The 21,893-nt window shown below is 38.9% G+C and overlaps 11 protein-coding genes across 11 annotated transcripts; 6 read left to right on the top strand and 5 right to left on the bottom strand.

Moving 5' to 3' along the window:
* Nucleotides 1–41: 41 nt before the first annotated feature.
* Nucleotides 42–3,260, bottom strand: HRQ1 (ATP-dependent 3'-5' DNA helicase; the record flags this gene model as incomplete). Its single annotated transcript, XM_002498662.1, has 1 exon — nucleotides 42–3,260. The coding sequence occupies one exon, from the start codon at nucleotides 3,258–3,260 to the stop codon at nucleotides 42–44; it is 3,219 nt and encodes a 1,072-aa protein (XP_002498707.1).
* Nucleotides 3,261–3,441: 181 nt separating this feature from the next.
* On the top strand, nucleotides 3,442–4,539 carry RTT103 (Rtt103p; the record flags this gene model as incomplete). The annotated part of the gene is made up of 1 exon (XM_002498661.1): nucleotides 3,442–4,539. One exon carries the CDS (start codon nucleotides 3,442–3,444, stop codon nucleotides 4,537–4,539), a length of 1,098 nt encoding a protein of 365 aa, XP_002498706.1.
* A 40-nt stretch (nucleotides 4,540–4,579) lies between these two features.
* On the bottom strand, nucleotides 4,580–5,286 carry SRB2 (Srb2p; the record flags this gene model as incomplete). The annotated part of the gene is made up of 2 exons (XM_002498660.1): nucleotides 4,580–5,207; nucleotides 5,273–5,286. 2 exons carry the CDS (start codon nucleotides 5,284–5,286, stop codon nucleotides 4,580–4,582), a joined length of 642 nt encoding a protein of 213 aa, XP_002498705.1.
* Nucleotides 5,287–5,528: 242 nt separating this feature from the next.
* GCN2 (serine/threonine-protein kinase GCN2) lies at nucleotides 5,529–10,502 on the bottom strand (the record flags this gene model as incomplete). The annotated part of the gene is made up of 1 exon (XM_002498659.1): nucleotides 5,529–10,502. One exon carries the CDS (start codon nucleotides 10,500–10,502, stop codon nucleotides 5,529–5,531), a length of 4,974 nt encoding a protein of 1,657 aa, XP_002498704.1.
* Nucleotides 10,503–10,930: 428 nt separating this feature from the next.
* DPP1 (bifunctional diacylglycerol diphosphate phosphatase/phosphatidate phosphatase) lies at nucleotides 10,931–11,806 on the bottom strand (the record flags this gene model as incomplete). Its single annotated transcript, XM_002498658.1, has 1 exon — nucleotides 10,931–11,806. One exon carries the CDS (start codon nucleotides 11,804–11,806, stop codon nucleotides 10,931–10,933), a length of 876 nt encoding a protein of 291 aa, XP_002498703.1.
* A 741-nt stretch (nucleotides 11,807–12,547) lies between these two features.
* On the top strand, nucleotides 12,548–15,331 carry ZIP1 (Zip1p; the record flags this gene model as incomplete). The annotated part of the gene is made up of 1 exon (XM_002498657.1): nucleotides 12,548–15,331. The coding sequence occupies one exon, from the start codon at nucleotides 12,548–12,550 to the stop codon at nucleotides 15,329–15,331; it is 2,784 nt and encodes a 927-aa protein (XP_002498702.1).
* Nucleotides 15,332–15,422: 91 nt separating this feature from the next.
* Nucleotides 15,423–15,740, bottom strand: MGP12 (Mgp12p; the record flags this gene model as incomplete). The annotated part of the gene is made up of 1 exon (XM_002498656.1): nucleotides 15,423–15,740. One exon carries the CDS (start codon nucleotides 15,738–15,740, stop codon nucleotides 15,423–15,425), a length of 318 nt encoding a protein of 105 aa, XP_002498701.1.
* A 286-nt stretch (nucleotides 15,741–16,026) lies between these two features.
* INM2 (inositol monophosphate 1-phosphatase INM2) lies at nucleotides 16,027–16,905 on the top strand (the record flags this gene model as incomplete). Its single annotated transcript, XM_002498655.1, has 1 exon — nucleotides 16,027–16,905. The coding sequence occupies one exon, from the start codon at nucleotides 16,027–16,029 to the stop codon at nucleotides 16,903–16,905; it is 879 nt and encodes a 292-aa protein (XP_002498700.1).
* Nucleotides 16,906–17,086: 181 nt separating this feature from the next.
* NSE3 (Smc5-Smc6 complex subunit NSE3) lies at nucleotides 17,087–17,998 on the top strand (the record flags this gene model as incomplete). The annotated part of the gene is made up of 1 exon (XM_002498654.1): nucleotides 17,087–17,998. One exon carries the CDS (start codon nucleotides 17,087–17,089, stop codon nucleotides 17,996–17,998), a length of 912 nt encoding a protein of 303 aa, XP_002498699.1.
* A 365-nt stretch (nucleotides 17,999–18,363) lies between these two features.
* NCP1 (NADPH--hemoprotein reductase) lies at nucleotides 18,364–20,421 on the top strand (the record flags this gene model as incomplete). Its single annotated transcript, XM_002498653.1, has 1 exon — nucleotides 18,364–20,421. One exon carries the CDS (start codon nucleotides 18,364–18,366, stop codon nucleotides 20,419–20,421), a length of 2,058 nt encoding a protein of 685 aa, XP_002498698.1.
* A 232-nt stretch (nucleotides 20,422–20,653) lies between these two features.
* MRX10 (Mrx10p) lies at nucleotides 20,654–21,859 on the top strand (the record flags this gene model as incomplete). Its single annotated transcript, XM_002498652.1, has 1 exon — nucleotides 20,654–21,859. One exon carries the CDS (start codon nucleotides 20,654–20,656, stop codon nucleotides 21,857–21,859), a length of 1,206 nt encoding a protein of 401 aa, XP_002498697.1.
* Between the last annotated feature and the right edge of the window lie 34 nt (nucleotides 21,860–21,893).

The following is a 21,893-nucleotide window of genomic DNA, read 5'->3' as shown; positions in this document are numbered from 1 at the left end:
ATGTGTACAAACCCTGTGATTATAATATATAACTAATGAGTTTAATTCCTTTCCTCTAATTTAACTATAGGCGTGTCTTCGAAAGCTAGCTCCTGTTTCACTTTCCTGACATCAATAATTTGTAAATCAGGAGAGAAGTTAACGTGCTCAGAAACTGGAACTACCGTTTCAACCTTGATTTCAGGCATATTGGGTTCTGGTCCCCCTTTAATACGATCCAAAAACTCGGATTCTGCATGACCCAAAATACAATGTAGGACAACCTGAGCGCCAGGTTTTGAACAGACGAAATTATTCTCTTTGCATGAAGGAGACACAACGCAGTGGGGACAACCTTCTTCACAGGGACACTCTTCAATTCTTTGCAGTGAACCATTCAAAACATCATCAATGTGTTCAAATGCCTTGATAGATAAACCTGAGCCATACTTGCCTCCCTTTGCATCGTAAAAGACCAACCTTGCGGGCCTTTTCCTTTTAGTTTGTCTCTCTGCAAATTCCTTCTCAGGAGCCTTACATTCAGTTTGTATTTCATCTACACCTGCTACAATGAATCTGGGGAGTAATCCCATGATAGCATGTTGTGCTGAGTGTATGGCACCCGCAAGATTTAATTGTTTCGAATGGCAAATCTCAACGGCCCTCTTGGGTATATCTATCCAAAAGCCCTTAGAATTAATTATCACTGGTGGATTATGAGTTTCCACAGCATCAATAATCCTTCTGTATTTATCCATCTTAAAAAATCCAAAGACAATGATAGTCGTTTTGATTTTTCCGAAGTAAATGGGAATGTCGCTTGTTTCTAAGGATCTGATCATTTCAATCTCTTGAGGATCTACGTCAGTAAAATCTCTTTGATTCGTGACCCAATCCACATCAACCCTTTGAACCGTTGCATAACATTCATCTGGATTAAACTCCTTCACCAAGTAAGGATAACCTTGGTGGATGAAAATACCACCATCGTAAAGGGTAAAGCTAGTTCTGCTGGCTTCAATTTCCTCAATAACAGTACTTCTTCCATTTGTAATATCTACCACTGCGAAGTGATCCTCTTCAACACCTCGTAATGACACTAATTTGGAGGGCCAAGGTAAAAATCTGTTGTGCGTATGATACCCATCTTTAGAATGGTCCAATCTTTCCTGACATATCTTGCTCAAATGCTCCTCTTTAAAATATTCCTTATCTCTATCAATATTTATAGGCAACTCGAAAGCCGCACATTGAATGTGTCCCTCTAAAATCAGTATATTATCAAAATCAAGAACCAAATCTTGGTACGTGTTTGAATTATCGCCATCTATCAATTCTTCTGAATGTGCCAAATAATGCTGATCCACAGGTGAATCGCTCGCAACCACCAATGTCATAGAATCCTTATTTCTTCTACCAGCTCTACCACTCTGTTGGTGAAAGTTTGCCATAGATAGCGGGAACCCACACATAAGAACCGAATCTAACCCACCAATATCAATACCCAGTTCTAATGCATTTGTAGATATCACTGCCCTAAGATTACCGTGAAACATTTCACGTTCAATCTTACGTCTATCTGAAGCGGCATACCCACCTCTATAAGACATGACTTCAGTAATCATCTCAGGCATATCTAAGTCTTCAAATATTTTCCTTACTTCTTTCATTAGCAATTCACATATTCTACGCACAAAGCAAAATGCAATGGTTCGTACATTCTTTAGCATCAATTGTACTAATATCTTTGCACTTTCCCGTATGAAATCTTCCCTTCTCCTGACATGTTGTGATAACAACGGTGGATTCCACAATACAAGATGTTTGGCACCTCTGGGTGAACCATCTTCGTGAATTAAAACAACATCGTGGATACCAAACATATCCTTCATATGTTTAACAGGATGTTTCAAGGTCGCAGAACAAGATACACACCTAAGAGCATTATTCTCGTAATAATGTTCACAAAGTCTTAATAATCTCCTGAGAACAAGTGCAACATGTGAACCAAAAAGACCCTTGTAGGTGTGCAACTCGTCTACAACCACCAATTTAAGATTATAAAGAAAACTTCTCCAATTGGGGTGGTTCGGCAGAATACTAGTATGAACCATATCTGGGTTCGTGAAAATAACTTTAGCATTTTTCCTAATGTGCAGCCTTTCAGCGGGTTCCGTATCACCATCATAAGTATCCACCACCACATTGGCCAGTCGAGGAATCTTTGATAAGAGCTCTTGGAAAGCTCGCTTCTGATCCTGAGCCAACGCCTTCGTAGGAAAAATATACATGCAAGTAGAATTGGGGTCCTTTAATAAAAGATCGAGTGCTGAAAGTTGGTAAACCAGGGATTTACCCGATGATGTAGAAGTAGTTATGATGACATGCTCACCCCTGTGAATAGCGCTAATGGCATCTGCCTGGTGGGTATAAAAATTCTCGATCTCTAAAGCCTGGTAAATTTCCTCTGAAAGTTCAAATTCCAACTCCTTGTACTGTGCACTTCTTGGCGGTATCACATAATGGTTTGATATTTGATTAGTGTACATTTCTGATTTCTCCAATTCTTCAATCATATTTGCAATCTTTGGTCTCTCCATTCCATTTGCCTCATCAAGCACAACCATAGAATTTTTCTTTTCCTTTGCCTTCATCATAGCTTCTATAGGGTCTTCGTAATCTTTCTCCCTTGGTATACATTTCTGAGCAATAGTTTCCAATTCTTGCACAGGATCCATTCCTTCTGACTGTTTCTGAGCCACAAATGTGTTAAGAGCATCTTCAAAGTTCTGCTTCCTCTTGGTAATCATCTTCTTCATCTGCTCTGTATTAACCGTCGGTATCTGTATCCTACCACCATCAGCTTGCCAAGAATACTTCATATTACCATCGATAAAATTAAATATCAAAATTTGAGTGGATCTGGCTTCGTTAAATTCCTCAGTAACATCCTTAAGTTGATAAATATCATTGTCCTTCTGATTCCAACCCCCTCTGTTAAAATCAAACTCCTTGGTTTCAGTGTAAATCTGATTCTCATCAATATACTTGAACTCGCAATCCCTGGGCATCAACGCAGCAATCTTAGCAAAATCTAATTCTGTCACAGGGCTCTTTAGGGCACTTTCAATCGGTGATTGCAGTGTTTTAAATGTTGGTATAACATGTTTCCTACATAGCAAGAAGGTGTATAGCGTATTCAACCTGAAGAAAACTTTCTTTAATTTGTCAAACCCATCATCACCATCAGTCTTAACCCTTTTATATTCCTGAGTACTCATTTGGTGGTCTGAAATACACCCAATAGCATAACCGGTACAACTTTTGAAGTTGTTTGAGTGATTAGTGCATTATCATTCAAATCCGAAGGTTCACCGACTTTGCATGGAATTAATTCCTTACTCAAGGGAAGCGCAATAAGACGTAAAAGAAGCATTGTGAGCAGGAATTAATCTTCCAAGAATGTCATTTTCTGAGGATCAATTTGTCAGTAAGCTCAATACCTTAGAAGATACTCAAGAGTCTATTTCTAGCGCATCAAAATGGCTTCTGTCTCAATACAAGGAAGCTCCAAGGATTGCAGAATGCTGGAAGAATTATATGCTTAAGAAAGGTGTTAACACTAGGAGAAAGTTGCTAGGCATATATCTGACCAACCATGTAGTACAGCAGGCTAAGGGTAAGAAAATTGTTCAATTTCAAGTTGCATTTGGTAATGTGGCTGCTCAAGTGCTGCGTAATGTGTATCCAGATCTTCCAAAGGACTTGAAACAGAAAGTTAAAAGAGTATGTGATATTTGGAGAAATAGAGCCATTTTCAGCGATCAAGTGTTGAACGATATATGGGCTAGTTTGGAAGCAGAAAAGTCAGAAAGTGCCACTGAGACCAGTCCTCCTAAACTGACTGAATTAGCGAGACTCCATCAAGATATTTTGAAAGCAGAACAAAGTACGAATGTAATGAAATTAAGGTTTGATAAGTCGATCGAGGCCTTGGATCCTTCAAGTGTAGTATATGAAGAAAATTTAAAGACTGTGACGAAGATTGGTCAAGCAGCTACTGATACAGCTACTAAATCAATATCCTACCGGAAAAGATGCATTGAGAACCTAACAGAATTATTAAAGGAACAACAGAAATTGCTGGACAACGAGGAAAATCTGATAGAAGAAATTAATATGGTCTTGAGGTCAAGGGATCCCTCCAATTTTGAGACCACTGCTCAAGATGATAACTTATTACCCACTTACGAAGTTGGTAATGACGACGATGATGAAGATGATGATGGTGACAAAAGCAGTAGTAGCAGCAGTGATGATGAGGATGCAAAAAACACAGAACTAAACGTTGCTCTCGCGAAGAGAGAAAGTGAACCGCTCTCGGGTACCGCTGATGAACCAGAGTCCAAAAGGCTCAAGAGCTCGTCCCTTGAACAATCGACAGGGTCAGAAGAGGCTTACGAACCAGAAGCTCCCGGTCCTAGTACCAATTCAGATCAAGTTGGGTCTACAGCTGTAACTTCCAGCATTCAAGATTTGTTGAGTAAATTGGCGAATTAAAAGAAGATTTGTGTAAATACTTTAATGGAACACTATATTTTTAAAACTCCAAAACACGGGTGTATTGATATGCTAAATCACTAATATAATCACAATTGGAGGGGTTTAGATTTTCCTGGGAAACTTTAACGTCCTTCGCTCCAATCCCTTCAAGCATCGTTCGCATGCGTTGTACACTTTTATTGAACTCTTCAGCGGTAGCATCTTCCGGAGATGTCAATTCTATAAGCAAACCTTTGAAACCTGTATAAGAAAAAAGATTTACTGCTCTTACTAAGGTATCTGTAGTCTCAAACGTTTCGCCCGCTTCTCCCTTGATGATCTGCCTCTGATTCCATATATTGGAAAGCTTCGAAGACAAAATTTGGTCGAAGGGCTCGGGGCTATTTGTACTGGAGACATTATCTACTAGATCCCTAGGCACTTCTGAAGGGCTCGAGGTAGTAATCATAGCAAGTTTGTTTTTGATTAAAATAGTTTTCCTATCATGATGTTGGAAAGTAATCGAGTACATCAGTCGAGAAGCCTCTGGAGGTAGATTTTTTATCAGACACCTATAAGTTCTGAATTCAACGGACCAAGATTCTAATAATGATAATAACGTATTGGAAAGAATATCCTTAAATTCAGTTAAAGTCCCCGGTGTTGCCTTTTCCACGAATATTACGCTAAATTTTAGGCTCAGTTAGTCAAAGTAGTCCTTAACTATCTCAAATAAAGTATATAAACATACGCTGATCTTTTCATAGCGATTTGGAACCTTTTAGGAGGCTTTAATGCTCTTCAATCACTTCACCTTTTATTTGAAGGCCGAATCTTTTAGAGTTGATCCAATTTTGACTACAATTCTAAACTTCAACAGAATCACGTGTGTTACTTTTAGTTCATCATCATCATTATGCGCATCAGAAGTTTACTTACTGGTTAACGTTATGCAATATCTATATATACAGGCTCATTGGAATCATGGAAAGCAAATAATAATCGAATTACCTCTGAAGATCTATCACACAGGACTTCCCAGTTCTATGACAATATAAAATCGCCCATTTGTTACCCTTCGAAGCTTCCTTTGACAAAGTATTGTAAATACCCGTTGCAAAACTTCTTGGCACAGAATTGTTGCCAGATCCGAACACTCTCTTGAGCCATTCATCCTTTTGGCCCAAGGATGTAATAGAAATCATTTCCAGGGTTTCATCTCTTAGTGCATCCACTGTAACGACTGGCGCCGAAACAAGACTATTAACAATGGAGTTTGAAGCTGCTCTGGCACCATCCTCATAAACCCATTTTTCTCGTTTACTGAGTTTCTTAGATCTCGTGGCTGGATTTGGGACGAACACAACCTTTTGATTAGTTGAACTTGGAACGGCGTCCTCGTCGCTTTCTCTACTGCTACCAGCACTGCTACCATCGTCTACTTTCTTGGAGTCTTCCACAGCGTCAACCGGACCTAACATCTTATCGTTGAGATGCTTTGGTTGCCTTTCTTGATGATAAAGATGGAGAAATTCGTCAAGGTCCAAATCAATATCCAAAGCAGTCTGCAGATTCTTGACACGTAAAGGTTTGTATTTTCTCTTGTGATTTGGTAAAGTATAGGTTTGCTGTTTAATCAAAATAATCCAATCAACACCATCCTTTTGGGCACCTGAAACCACATCATCTACTGTGTAACAGTGACGAAGAAAATCCGTACTGATACCATTTTTCCATAAAGTGTTCAATATGTTGACCCCAGTGGTGTTGAGAATAGAATTAGAAAAACAGGAGACCAGCACATCACATCTACTGGGTCTCCAATCAAGAGCTTTATCTCTAATAAATTTGTTTCTCTTCTTCACTCTATTTCCTGAAGCCAACTTGAAATAATTTTGGGCAATGCTAAAAATCGTTTCCCAAGCCAAGTTGAAACCCACAGCCCTCTGAGTATTGTGACTCTTGTCTCCAGATGGTCTTGAAAAGTAAGAAATTAATGAATCGTATCGACCACCAGCAGCCACTAAGCTTCTACAAGATCCGCTATTGTAAACAGCCTGGAACATAATCCCATTCCTATAGAATCCGCTATTATAGCTGCACAACGGCGCTATTATCACATTCCTCGTAACGTCTAGGGGCTTAAGATAGTTGATCACCTTAGAAATATGCAACAAAGACTCGTCGACTTTTCGCAAGTACGGACTGTCAACCATGACCTTATGTAACCTTTTTTTAGCAGCTTCAAAATCTAACCTGAAATCAAAAAGCTCCAGATCATTCAAAGAAGTAGAAGGAATGTTTAATTGTGATTTTAATTCACTTTTAGCCTCCTTAAATGTCTTGGTGTATCCAACCTGAGAAAGCATGCGAGAAACAAAAGGCCTTTGTGCCTTATCAATGTTCGTATAGTCAAAGACACTTTCCAAGATATTAGCATGATTAATGACAAACAAAGTATTGGTCTTCTCAAAAACTGGGAAGACCGTCAATATTTCCTCAATTATTTTAATACTCTCTGCCTCATAAAAAGGGGAATCTGCTGAGGAGCTAGAGATAATATCAAAGTCAATTTCACCAAACTTTCTTGGCTCAAGACTAGATTTGGAATGTTCAGGTGGACGAAATACGTATTGCGTACGAAACTGTTTGGAAACACAGTTCGGATTTTTAGATAGGTATCTTGCCATTGGGTATGTGAGGTCGTATTGCAGTTGTAGGACCGTGCCGCCTTGATCTAACACCTCATACACGTTTTGAGTACCATATATTGGTGCCTTAGGAAATATGCTTGGTGGTTCATTATTTGCGACAGCTCCATGTTTTCTGAAAAGTTTGATTAATTCTTCGAGCATCTTTGCTTTTAAAATCTGTCCAAAGGGAGTAGATTGTGGTGGTGAATTATCGAACAAAATGTCGTTAGTTAAGCTATAGCTTTGGGAGAAGAGGGTCTCTCTCACCTGTTGTTGCCAAGGTGAGGATTGATCAGCTAAGCTTTTCAATGCTTCCTTGATGACTTCGTCCTGGTGCTTTACCGGAAGCCAACCACTATCCAACAGGTTTTGTGCTCCAGGTCTTTTATTCGGATCATGATCAAGAAGAAGACGGATAATCCTTTTCTCAATCTTCATCTTGTTATCATCAAAGTCAGCAGGAAACTCCACTTTAGCGGATCTCAGGTTCTTCAAAATGTTGACTCTCTCCATACCAGTGCTAAAAGAGTATACCATTTCGAAGAAGATAATCCCCAGAGAATACATATCAATTTTCTCATTGTATTGGCCCTTTCCATAGATCACTTCGGCGGCTACATAAAGTGCAGTTCCAATTTGAGAAGTCATTTTGTCTGAACTTCCCATCGCCGAATGAGACCCAATTCTGAAAACATCAGCGGTCTTATCAACGTTTTTTGCTAAACCAAAATCTCCAATTTTCACGTTTCTCGACTCATCGATGAAAACATTCATTGGCTTCAAATCTCTATGAATTATACCTTGAGAATGAATGTAACTAAGGGCCTCTAACATCTGTCGGAACAATCTCCAATACTCATCACGTTGCATACTCAAATTCTCTGTATGAATTAAATCGTATAAGGATCGGTTCTCACAATACTCCATTTGAATGAAAAGTGTACTTTTCTTTTTCACTTGCTGTTGGAATTGATGCCTTGTAGCATTTATAGCAGTGCTTCGTGATTGTGAAAGGATCTCACCTTTCTCAGAGTCCTCTTCAGAATCTTCATCATCACCAGAAGAACCCTCATCTACAGGACCAGTCACGAAACTTTTTCTAGAGTTTGTACTTTCTTCAAAAACAATGTCTGGATATCCTGAACCCGAAATGAAATCCCAATTACTGTTATCTAAACTTTGTGCTGTTCTGCTTCTCGTAACGCTTGACTCATCAAGCACATCCTCAGTTTCTGATCCGGATTCTTCGTCCTCAGATTCACTTGCCTCCTCAGATTCAATTGCCTCCTCGTCGAATGCAAAGTCTTCTTCTAGCCAAGCAGCATAATATCGAACTACATACTGATGATTCAAACTTGACAACAACATGACCTCGCTGAGAATCGTGGAGAGTTTTTCCTCCGTATGCCTAATTTTTTTGATTGCATAATACCTACTATCCAACGTATTACGAGCTTTTACCACTTGACCATAAGCACCTTTACCCAACACCGCAATTTCTTCGAAATCTGAAGCATACCTTGAGGTAGTAGCAGGATTTGTAGATGAAAATTTAGAACCTACATTAAAGGATCTTCTGCGACCACTTGATTGGGACGCTGTTCTAGTTTTTAAAGCAAATGATCCCGAAAAGGATCTCCTAGAAGGTGTTATGTGGTTATTTTCGTGTAAAACATTGAGCTTATTCGCATTAAAATCAATGTTTGTCCTTAAAAACTTCATGGGAAGTAATTCCAACGGACTTAGTCGTTTCTTAGGATCTTCTGCTACCATCTTAGAAAGGAAATCATGTAAAGCGGGTTCCATGCTTATGGCCTCCAGAAACTCTTGAGGAGATGGATGATTCAATACAGTATCGACGCCATTAATCACCTGGATAAAAAGCACACCCACTTCCCAAATGTCTGTCAATCTATGAGGTTTTGTGTTATTATTGTCTAATAATTCTGGAGGAGTCCAAGCACATGAAGGAAATTCTAAACGAGATCCTTGTTTATTAGGATGTCTTGAAAGCATACTAATTAAGGTATATCCACAAGAGGAGTGTAACAACTTGGGAGCCGTTGTACCAAAATCGGTATCCTTGACCAAAGTGACAGTCTGAAAAGAAATGTATTTGTGCACAACTCCGACCTTATGCAGTGCCTCGAGCCCTTCTAATAGACGGATCATCCATACACGAGCAGTTGCCAAATTGACGAACCCTACAGATTCAACCACATCACCAATTGGATACGACAACGAATACTCGGTAAGTATTCGTATTTTCCATACAAAGGAAGAACTACTTTTACCGACTCGTTCCACAGTGTAGGCATACAGTCTATTTACATTATCATGACTTACTTTTAGAAGAGATTCTAATTCTTTTTCCAAGTTAGAAATTTCCTTTTTCCCAGAACTCGTATTGAAGTAAGAATTATCCATCTGTATTTCAGTCAATAAGTAATGGAAATTTTCCATCATTTCTGATGACATTAGCGCTTCCGCAAGAGGTGAATCCGGTGGAATGTAGGGCTTGACCAAATATTGATCAGCAAAACAGAAAAGATCAGCATGTAGTTTAATGGGTTTCGGATTGACCACTGCTCGAAATCTGTAGAAAGAATTGTTGGGCAATTTAGCCCTTATTGTCTTATTGAATACAACAGCCTCGCCAGAATTTACCCATTCTTGCGGCGGAAGTAAATCAATTGGTGCATTTCTAGTTGATACATCATCATCATCATCTTGTCTTTTTTCCAATTCCTTCTGAACAATTTCGTCTATAATCTTCTGTTCACTTATTTTCATCTCTTGCATCTGTCTTTCCCTCTCTGCTTCTTCACGTTCTTGTCTCTCTTTACTCTCTCGAATCCTTTGCAATCTATCCTCTTCTAAGGAGTGACTATTTGTACCATGTTGAAATTCGTCCAATTTCTCTTGGACTAGTGAAGTAATTTCAAAGATAGTTTCTTGATCCTTCGATTCCTCTTGGATCCTTACAAATTCTTGTGTCAAGAACCTCAACTGGCTATCCATAACATTATGCACATTTTTAAAAGTAATTTCCGGAGCAGTATGGGGATATAGAGGTGTCAATGCCACTTGTAAGGTTAAAGATGATTCAAGCGGTTCCTTCTCCGTCGATCGAAGAGTTATTTCAAATATTATTTGTGGTTTCTTGTCCCAAGTAGATTTCTGTCTAGTCAAATTAACAAAATCATCCATATAAATGGACTGAATAGCCTCCAGCTCATTCTGTTGTATCTCATAGTATTCATTTAAGGAAAGGTGCGCCCTCGACATTTATCCATAATAATCCAGCTGGAGCAAATAAATCGTTAAAAAGGGGTTGCCAATTCCTGGTCTTGTAGGAAACTGATAATTGGAAAAAATTTCGGGTCCAATCAAAGTTCTTCTGTTGGCCTTAGAAGTTACCAAAACCTTAAGTTCTTAGCTTGTTTTTGGAACACCTCCCCTTCCAAGTAATCATCGCCTTTTAAAAAATCGATTTCATAGAAAAAGTTCACTATACAATAGAAAAAATTGGAAATTCAACAAGGAATCATCTTGGCTGACTTTCCTTCGAGCTATGATACTCACAATTTAACAATGAAGGCCCAATTTAATCAGGGTATGCCAATTAGCCACAGTATAACGTACACAAACACACAAACACACACACACACACACATATATATATATATATATATATACATGCATCAGTATCCTGTTCAAGAGGACAAGGGTGCCATCTCTGACCCCTGTAAAGGTTGATGAGTCGTAGAATCTAACTCGTTAACATCGGAATCATCTAACAATGGTTTGAAAGGTAGGGGATTATCTACAGCCGGGAAGTACCTTCTATAGATGTAGTGAGCGAAGGAGCACCCTATAGCAGAACCGAGGATAACGTCAAGGAAGTGATGTCTATAGTCCTGTGTTCTCGACAACGCAATTAACATAGCTCCTAGTAAGGGTAAAAACGCTACAATTTTCCGCCATAATCCAGTTTGTGGGTGATCAGTGATCAATTGTCCACATAGCCATAGGTAAAGATATCCTAAACCAGAGAAACTTTCACTCGAGTGTCCTGAAGGTGTAGTTCTAAACCCTTCTAATAAGCGCTCCACATTCTGAGTAGTACAGACATCTGCAGCATTCAATAATGTATCTTTAGGAAGACCTTCCCTAGGTTCACAGCGAGCTAAGAAATCTGGCCTCAATCTGCCAATCCAATTCTTGATATAATTGGTAAATAATACATTTAATGACCAGGAAAGATACAGACCTAGCAGTGAGATATAGAGTAGATGCCACCTATGTCTTTTGTCGGCCAAAAGCGCCCAAACCGTTATAATACTCACCGTAGGAACCACTAGGCTGTATATGAGCAACATTCCGTTACTCACACGTTCATGTTTAGTATACGGATGGGATATAGTCAAATCGTCAATGTAAAACTGCCTTTGGAAGGGATGTTGATAATAAACAGGGACATTAATTACTATACTCACGATTAAGACAATGAAATCAGAAATTCTCCATTTCACCCAATGGCTCGTAGCCGTAAGGCTAGTGCTACCAAATGACAGTCTGCTTATTGCCATAATCTTTTGACGCTTATTACTGTTTGATAGGAAATAATGGATATGTTGTGTTGTAGCCAGTTGTCGTCGTCAAACAGAAGGGACAACCTTTTATATTTCGTGTGCTCACAACTGAAAACAATCACAACAATACAAAAACGTTGCCGGTAGAAGATTAGGGTGTTGCTTTAATTGTGATCAGTATTGTCATTTCATAGTACCGGTGCTTGCGAAAGGGTACACTTTGTCCCTGATGTCTAATCAAAAACAGGAGAAACACTCACATGTCTGAACCAAGATAAAGGTCTGAAATGATCTATAGTACCTATTTTCTATTCAAAACAGTCGTACTGTACACTGTCGGTAGCTAAATGTGATGTAAATCTTAAAGATCCTCTACTGACGATGGGTTTCTTGGAGAGTAACCTCCCTCTAGCTTCAGTTGAGACCTACTCATTAGCTCCCAATAATACGAACTCCCAATGACGGTTCGTGCTGGTTCTTCTTGATTAAATGTGTTTTAAAGAGTGCGGTGTCCTCTTTTTCCCTGCTTTCTAAGCGCCAAACATTTGATAAACAACCTCAACAACTACAGATCACAACTCCAGGAGACAAAAAGTGGTGAAAAAACCAATTAGAATCGAAATAAGGTCTAACTAACTAGTCCCTTCGGTGCTGGATTCTTTATATAAGAAGTTTGAACTCAAGAGGTTAATTTAAGCTTCCAGTCATTTCAGCGGCTAATTTACAAGGGGTTAGAGCATGTCGAACTTCTTTCGTGACAGTTCTTTAGGCTTCAAACCGAGATCTAACATATTCTCGAAGCTGCGGGTGAAGGATAATGAGGCTTCAAATGAGAATTCTAACACGCAAGAGGGCGATTCTTCTTTGGAAGATCTGTTTTTGAATTCTAACAAGGAAGATATTACATCTCCAGCCACTACAATTATTAATTCTGACGGGGGAAAATTTGGACATAGCTTGCAGCTGAGATCCAGTACACCTAACCCGAGTACCACCAAAGCTGAGAAACCGGGCCGCGGACTTCTGGAGGAGGATGATCTAGAGATAACGGAAGTGAGAGATGTACCAATCTCCAAAGAAGAAAGTGGAACTAGTTCTGGTACTCCAAATAGTAATCAAATAAATGCAAAAACCGTTAATCTTAGCTTACCAGTACTACCAGCATCACAACAACAACGGTCAGAAAGGGAATGTGATATCGATGCATCTTCAAACGATGTTTTATTAGAAGCCTTTACCAACACGCAAAAGATATGCTCGAATTTAAAACAAGAATTGCATAAAGTACAGACTGAAAATTCCAAGTTGAAAACACAGGTCCAAAGCTATCAGAGTGACAAAGAAAAAATAATGGATAGATTTGCTGAATATAAAAAACTTTTAAATTCATTCAGTGAAAAATCCAAATTACTTTTTGAGCAAAAGAAAAAGGAAGATACTCAATTGAAGGAATTTAAGGAAAACTACGATAAGCTTTTGAAAAAAGTGGAAAGTTATAAAGATGATATCCATGGATTGAAAAATAATCTATCCCAATTAAGATTTTTAAAGAAGGATTCAGATACGGAATTGGCTAAAAAGGTTAAAGAAATTGAGTATTTGAAAAGGGAGTTGGACAGCTGCTCTGGCCAATTAAGCGAGGAGAAGCTGAAAAATAGCTCCTTAGTCCAAGAATTTGGTAAGATCAGGGGTGAACTGATGGTGAATTTGACACAAAATCTATCTCAGGGCCAATCTCAAATTTTGGAAAAAATTGGTATTTTGGAATCAAACTTCATCGGCGCTTATCACGTTGATTGGAACAACTTCAGCGAATCATCAATTTCAAAATTAACCGAATGCATAGGAACTCTGAGAACAAATATTTCATCTGAATTTAAAACAAGTTTTGGCGAGAACAATCGATCACTCGTTGATTATTACCAGAAATCATTTATCGAATTTATGGGAAGATTCAACCAAATTGACGGATATTACGATAAACTAAGCACCAGTATTAAAGAAGGTACAGAGTTGCAAAGCGCAAAGTTTGATGCACACACAAGCTCTTTATTTTCAGAGTTGCGGAGAGGTAAAGATGAATCTTGGGAATTGATAAAGAAATGGTCAAATGAGAATGAAAATCGTTTACAAATTGTTCAGGATAAAATCAACAGCAGCAATCTTAATTCTTTCCAACTAATAAAAACAACTTCTGAGGAGTATACGGCAATATCCGGAGATATCAAAGACAGATTACAAAAGTACCAATCTGAATCATTTGAAATCCTTCAGAAGCATTTACAAAAACTACCTGGATTCTTTGATGAAGTCCGCGAGGGTCATATAAAATCAAAAAAATGGATGGAAAAATTGGCTCAAGAGCTTTCAAGCTATAAGGAAAGCTTAACCAACAGTCGTGAATATGAAGCAAATATTTCAGGCTTACAATCACAAATTTCTTCTTTACAATTGCAAAAGAGCCAAGCACTCAGCTCTTTAGGAACTAAGGAGGCCCAATATGAGGACTTATGTAATTCGCTGATCTCTAAGGAAACAGAACTTGCCAGGTTTAAGGAAATAGAGAAAGAGTTGCATGGTAAGATTGAAAACATATCATCAGAAGTGGAACAACAGAAAAACAAGTGGTTAAGACTCAATGAAGAAAATATTACTTTAAAGGCTAATTCAGAAAATAAACTAGTAGTCCAAAATGAACTTCTTAAGGCCTTTCAGTCCGAGAACAATACCCTAAAACAGCGTACCGCTCAGCTCGAAGACGTACGTCAACAGTACGAAAAAGAAAATTCAACACGACTAGACAAAATTCAGAGGATAAATGAACAATTACAAAAATTAAACGTGGAGATGGTTCAATTAAAAGCACATGAATTAGAATTGGAAGAAGAAAACCGCAATTTAAAGAGGTTGATAGAGGATAATAAAATGGAGTTCGAGGACACAACAGATGATTATAAGCGTCTGAAACAGAGAGTAATTGTTTTGGAATCAGATAAACAAGATATTGTTTCCGAAAAGCTGGAGTTACAGGATCAAATGGAGAAAATGCAAGCTGTAGTAACCGGGTTAAAACAAAAAGTCTCTTCTTTACAAAAAAACGAGCATGATTATTCAAAACAGCTTGAAGCACAAGCGGCTGAGATGAGACAAATTCCAAAACAACCAAAACGACCTGAGAACCAAGGTAACGGAAGAAAAGAGCCTGCTAAAAGGAGGATACGAGAACACCTAGCCCCAATGTTCAAGCCCCAAGCACCTTCGCTGCCACCGCCACTACCTTCAACTCAACGCCAGCTCAAGTCTAATTCAAAGGATAAAGATGAAGAAGCAGATGAATTTGATCTATCCTCTTCTTTAAATGATGATCTTGAATTGACGAACCCATCACCGATAAAACCGGTTATAGCCAAAAGAGGTGACACTAAGATTAGACCTCCAATGGGTTCACGCAAGAAGCTACTCTTATTAGATGAACAAGATTCCACACCTTCGAAGCATAGGTGGAAGAAAAGAAGAATTTGAGTTCCACTAGAGAAAGTACTGTCTACTTTTCATCATTAAAAAACACACAATATTGCATCGCTATTACCAGTAGCCAAACAAGTTTAGTCAATCACTCCAAACCTTTGATTTTATCTAAAACATCTTCTTCTTCCAATCGGTGAAATACTTTGATCAGAGATCCCTCTCTAACTGGTGTTTCAAGATGTAGCACAGGTACATCGAAACAATACTTCTCCCACCATTCGTGGTTTTTAGGGTCATCAATTTTCACCACAGAATAATCGACTTGTGGCCTTTTTTTTAAAACCTTTTCCATAACGTTAGAGGCATTATCACACAAACCGCATTTGCTCTTAGAGAATAAGGTAGCTCTTACCGTCCCATTACTCAGTAAACGGGACGCTGTATGAAATGAACGGATATACATCTTTGCCGCCTGTCTATAGGGTTCGAAACAAACGGTTCGCACGATAAAACGGGTTCCGTCGCAGAGCGTTTACAAGTATGCACGTCATGAAAACTTACCCGAACAACTCATTAACGGCTTTGATACCCCCCCTTCTCCCATTGGGAGCATTGATTGACAGCTGAGGTGGAAGTAGCTGTCAATCATTTATTTAATATCGCTCATATTAAAGTCGGGAAGGTTATCATCAAATCGTTCCTCTCTCCCCTTCAAAAACCTGAGCTAAGCAGACTAGTATCACATAACAATGGTATTAACCAAGGAACAATTGAAAGAAGTTGAAACTTCACTAATTCAATTGGCACAAAAAGAAATTGGCCCATTGATCAAATCCCAATCAGGTACTAAGTTTGAATCCTACGAGGACAAGGCCAACAATGTTGACTTGGTTACAGTAGTAGACAAAAAAGTGGAAAGTATCGTCCAAGATTTTTTGAGCAAGAAATATCCCGATTTTGCATTCGTAGGTGAAGAAGGGTTTATCAAAGGTGAGACCAAAATTGGCGACAAGCCTACCTTCATCGTCGATCCAATTGATGGTACTACCAATTTCATTCATGGATACCCTTACAGCTGTACTTCTCTCGGTCTTAGCGAAAACGGTAAGGCTGTTGTTGGTGTCGTCCATAATCCACATTTGAATCAGACTTTCCATGCCTCCAAGGGTAATGGTGCATTTTTGAATGGTGAATGTATTCAAGTGACACCACGTCCCCTAATTCTGCAAAAATCTATCATTGGGTTGGAATCAGGTTCAGAGCGTGCTGAAAGTCCAGGTAGCAACTTCGAAACCAAATTGCGTACAACTAATAACCTGTTGAGTGAAAAAGGTGGATTTATCCACGGTTCAAGAAGTCACGGTAGTACTGCAATGGATCTATGCTACGTGGCTACCGGTCTTTTGGATGCATACTGGGAAGGTGGCCCATGGGCTTGGGATGTCTGTGCCGGCTGGTGTATCATAGAAGAGACAGGTGGTATTATGGTTGGTGCTAACCCTGGTGAATGGGAGATCCCATTAGAAAACAGGCGCTACTTTGCAGTTAGAGGTGGTGCCAAGAAAGAGGAGCAGACTTGGTTCGTTGAGTCTTTATGGTCCCACGTCGAGGGCAGGTTGTCGTACTAAGTTGAGTGTAAGAGATGATCGTATCCTAGCATCTAACGGGTACCTTCATTTTTTCTTACTCTTTGTGTTTATATTTTCACCTTTACAAATTTAAGTAGATCATTTGCTTATAAGCTGAAAGTTTGATATCAACACTTCCCTGTCTTGGATGATTTAGAGTACCATGGATTAAACTGAAGCGATGAGCCAAAATGATTATGAGGAAGATTTCAGAATAGATGCCGAAGAATACGGTGATGATAAGGCTGTAGTAGTAGCGCGTAAAGTAGTTCGATTCATTCTTTCCAGTTGTGAATCTCAAAACACCATCATTGCTAAGGGGAGGTTACAAAATGTTGCCAAAGAGTATGCTAATCAAGAGAATTGTACCCGTATACCATTTAACACCCTGTTATATGAAGTGAATAGCATCTTAGAGGACATTTATGGCTACAACTTGGTTGGATTACCGCCCAAAATGGGGCCCAATATGGCAACATCTCAAAACACTGGTAACAATAATAGCAACACCAACGGTAATAATAAAGAAGACAAATCAGCTACGAAGGCATCTAGATTCATACTCTTGAACACCATGAAGAGCATACCTGAGCTGGATGAAGCACGATTGGATCAAAGCGGATCTCTATATAAGAGTGTTCTGCGTGATGAAAGTTACGTACAGGAGAACTTCAATAGCAGTAGTACGGTGGGTAACACCTTGAGTACTCATCAAGATCTAGTGTTCAAAGGGTTGCTAACGGTTGTGATATGCATCATTGTCTTCTCTAAGAATAACATTCTGCAACAAGAATTGTTTGGATACCTAGAATCCTACGGTGTACCTACAGATGGATCCAAAATACCCATCTTGAAGTGGAATATTGATGATTTTGTGAAAACGTTAGATAAAAGAGAATATGTCGTTAGAATGGAACAGAATTCCGATGTCGAAGGTAATATTACATCTTACAGAATAGGAAGAAGGACACAACAAGAGTTTGGTATTGATGCATTGGTGGAAATGATGAGACAAGTATTGGGATTAGATGTTAATCAGACCCCCCATTTGAAAGAGGACATTAAAAAGAATATTGGAGACTCTTATGCGTGATGGTATGTGGTTGGATGGAGGAAATAGCTACTAGAACTAGAGACAAGGGGCAAATCCAATACGCTAAAAACAACGAGATGAACTAGAATGGCCAAAATGAGACTACAAGGGCGTCAAAAAAACGGTATTATTTGAATATCGGGCCTCACACGTGAGAAACTTTTCTGGGTGAATTTCTTTTTTTTTTGGCGTTTACGTTACTTTTAACATAGAAAGTAAGAAACGAGCGAGGTTCGTCAATTCATCGTACTGCTGTTCGAAAACGGTTTATAAACGAGGCCATAAAGACTTTGAACAGGAGCATTGATCGCAGTTTAGTTCATTGTCTGTCACAATTAGAGATACAAGCATCTCATCAAACAATCATGGTAGCGGGAATGGATAACACAGATTTAGCAGTGCTTTGTGCACTTATCTTGGCCGTAGCAGCTTATATGAAGAAAGATATTATCAAAGAGCTGCTATTCTCCAACGATGATGCTATTACTGCTGATGATTCTGGTTCCCGTGATATCCTGCAAGTCATGAAGGATAATAACAAGAACTACTTAGTACTTTACGCTTCCCAAACTGGTACAGCTGAAGATTATGCTAAGAAATACTCCAAAGAGTTGGCAGCTAAGTTTTCATTGAACGTTATGTGTGCAGATGTGGAAAACTACGATTTTGAGAGCTTGAAAGAATTACCATCTAATGTGGTGGTTTCTATCTTCGTGGCAACCTACGGTGAAGGTGAGTTTCCAGATGGTGCTGTACAATTTGAAGATTTCTTAAACGAATTGAGTGAAGGTGCATTGACCAATGTTCGTTACACACTATTCGGGTTAGGTAATTCCACTTATGAATTCTACAATGGTGCTTCCAAGAAAATCTTGCAGCACATGGAAAAGGCGGAAGCCACTCTAATTGGTGAGCACGGCCTTGGTGATGATGGTGCTGGTACTACTGATGAAGACTACTTGTCTTGGAAGGAAAACACCTTTGAAATCTTAAAGGACCAATTGAATTTAAGTGAACACGAACAAAAATTTGAACCTTCTTTCCAATTGGAAAAATTAGAAACCATTGACGAAAAAGTCTCCCTGGGTGAACCTTCTTTACACTATTTGCCAGCTAACAAGCTCTCATTCAATTCTGAAAATGTCCAAGTGGGTCCATTTGATATAAACCAACCATATTTGGCCCCTATTATAAAGACTCACGAATTGATGAAAAGTAAAGACCGTAGCTGTGTTCACAGTGAATTCGATGTTTCTGGATCTAATATAAAATATACTACAGGTGACCATTTGGGAATTTGGCCATCTAATGCTGACGAAAAAATTGAAAAATTCTTATACGCTTTTAACTTGAACCCTGATACCATCTTTGATTTGAAACCCTTAGACTCTACTATCGAAACACCTTTCCCTACGCCTACTACCATCGGTGCAGCTGTAAGACATTATTTGGAAATTACAGGCCCCATCTCCAGACAAAGCTTTGGTTCTCTTGTACAATTTGCACCATCGGCAAAGATTAAGGAAAAATTACAAAATTTAGCCGCTGATAAGGACCAATTCCACATTGAAATTACCTCTAGATACTTCGATTTGGCAGATGCAGTATTACACCTTTCCGGAGGTGCTAAATGGGAAACCGTACCATGGGAATTCCTAATCGAATCCATTGCTCATTTACAACCTCGTTATTATTCTATTTCCTCTTCTTCATTGTCAGAAAAACAAACTATTCACACTACTGCCATGGTGGAAAGCGCCCCTAACCCTGCTGGTGGTCCAAATGTGGTTGGTGTCGCTACCAATTTATTAAAGAACATTGAAGCGGAAATTAATGGTAAGAGTACCGATAGTTTAGATGTTCATTTCGATTTGAGGGGTCCTCGTGCACTTTTCTCTGGTTACAAATTACCAGTTCACGTTCGTCGCTCTGCCTTTAAGCTGCCCTCCAACCCTCAAACTCCACTTATTATGATTGGCCCAGGAACTGGTGTGGCTCCATTCCGTGGATTTATTAGAGAACGTGTAAAATACGTGGAAACTACCGAAAATGCTAAGCTGGGTAAACATTTGTTGTTTTACGGTTCCAGAAACTTGGACGATTTCTTGTACAGAGAAGAATGGCCAGTCTACGCTAAGAAATTGGGTAATGCGTTTGAAATGGTTGTTGCACACTCTAGATTGGAGAAGCAGAAGAAAGTTTACGTCCAAGATAAACTGACAGAACGCGAGAAGGATGTCCTTGCACTACTTAATGAAGGTGCATTCTTGTATGTTTGTGGTGATGCGAAGGGTATGGCTCAAGGTGTCCACCTTGCCCTAGTGGAGATCTTGGCCAATGGTAAATCCATTTCGAAGGAGGATGCGACTGAAATGGTTAAGATGTTGAAGACCACCGGTAGATACCAAGAAGATGTGTGGTAAGCTAGGTGAGGTAGGTTCCGTTAAAACTAAAGCAAATTATTCAAAGGATAAATGGAATGCATTTACACCATGCTTTTCTTCACACTTGTTCTGAATCTGTATATGTATAATTTAGGCTCTACTTGAACTTTACCTGAACGGCTGTTCCGCGTAGTTAAGAATAAGTAAAAAAGATTAAGTACCAATCGAAGTCGAGGAAGCTAGGACTATCTCGCATTGAAAAGAACCGTATATGAGACTCTTCACAGGCTTACCCATTCGTGGATCACTGAGATTCACTAGATACTTCTCAGGAGCTCGACTATGTGGAAAATCAGTAATAAATACGAAAAATGAAGGGCAATCTCGATTAGATGATCTCAATGTAAGAACGATGAAATCTCCTCGAAGTTCTCAAAATCTATCAAAAAACCTTAGGAGAGCGTTTGTTCCTCATTTCAATCTAACACGCTATAATTTTAGAGATGATTTAGAGAGTGTGCTGTTGAAATGTTTGAAGGTGAAATCTTGCACTACGGTTACCACTGCTGAAAGTTACGATCTATCCAAATGTATTGCACTATTGCATAGTCAGGGTTTCCAACCTGTCAGTTTAATTCCTGACGAAATTATAACATTTAGACATCACTGTAATGGTAGTACTGGTGATATCATGATATTGGGTCAAAGTGGATCTATAATATGTTGGGGGTTTGATGAAGCTACGGTGAACCAAAACATCTTAAAGCTAGTCGAAGATGCAAGGACAAATCCTTTGAATCCTGACGAATTCGAAAGTGAAGATATGGATTACGTTGAATTAGAGAATAAACTTCAACTAGAATCAGTACAGTTAGAATCTGCCAACCATGCCGCCGTAAAGTATTTAGAGACAAGTTTGCTAGTGGGAGATTTAATATTGATAAATTCTACAGATCCAGGTGCAGGATTATTACACAAGGCAGCGTTCTCTAGTGGATTTTCGAGAAGTACAAAATTAGCTGTATTAGAGAATGCTATGGAGAGACATATTGTTGAAACCAGGATCATTACCGAGAAAGTTTCTAAAGGCGTTCGTTTAAATTTGAAAAGAGGAGATGCCCTGAAATCTATTGGTAGATTATTTTTAATAAGAGGTAAGTTGAATCTCTACTCGGAATTAATCGAGACTCCAGATTTATACTGGAGTGAACCCCAGTTAGAAAAAATCTTTAAGGAAACCTCGAAATACCTTGACATCGGTCCCAGGATAAACATTCTGAACAGCAAATTAGATTACTCCACTGAGGAGACCCGTGCTCTTATGGGCGTCTTAAGCGAAAAGAATAGTACGGTATTAGAACTGATCATCATTTATCTTATCGCCTTTGAGCTTTGCTTCGAATTATACCACTTCTATGAGAGATATTGGCTCGATAGTAAATCTCAACTGGACCAGAAGAAAGAGCACGAAACTTAAAACAATATAGTTGAATCATGTAAATAATATATTT

The sequence above is a fragment of the Zygosaccharomyces rouxii genome (assembly GCF_000026365.1).
Source record: "Zygosaccharomyces rouxii strain CBS732 chromosome G complete sequence".
Classification (NCBI taxonomy): Eukaryota; Fungi; Ascomycota; class Saccharomycetes; order Saccharomycetales; family Saccharomycetaceae; genus Zygosaccharomyces; species Zygosaccharomyces rouxii.
This window is presented reverse-complemented; position numbering and strand designations above follow the sequence as displayed.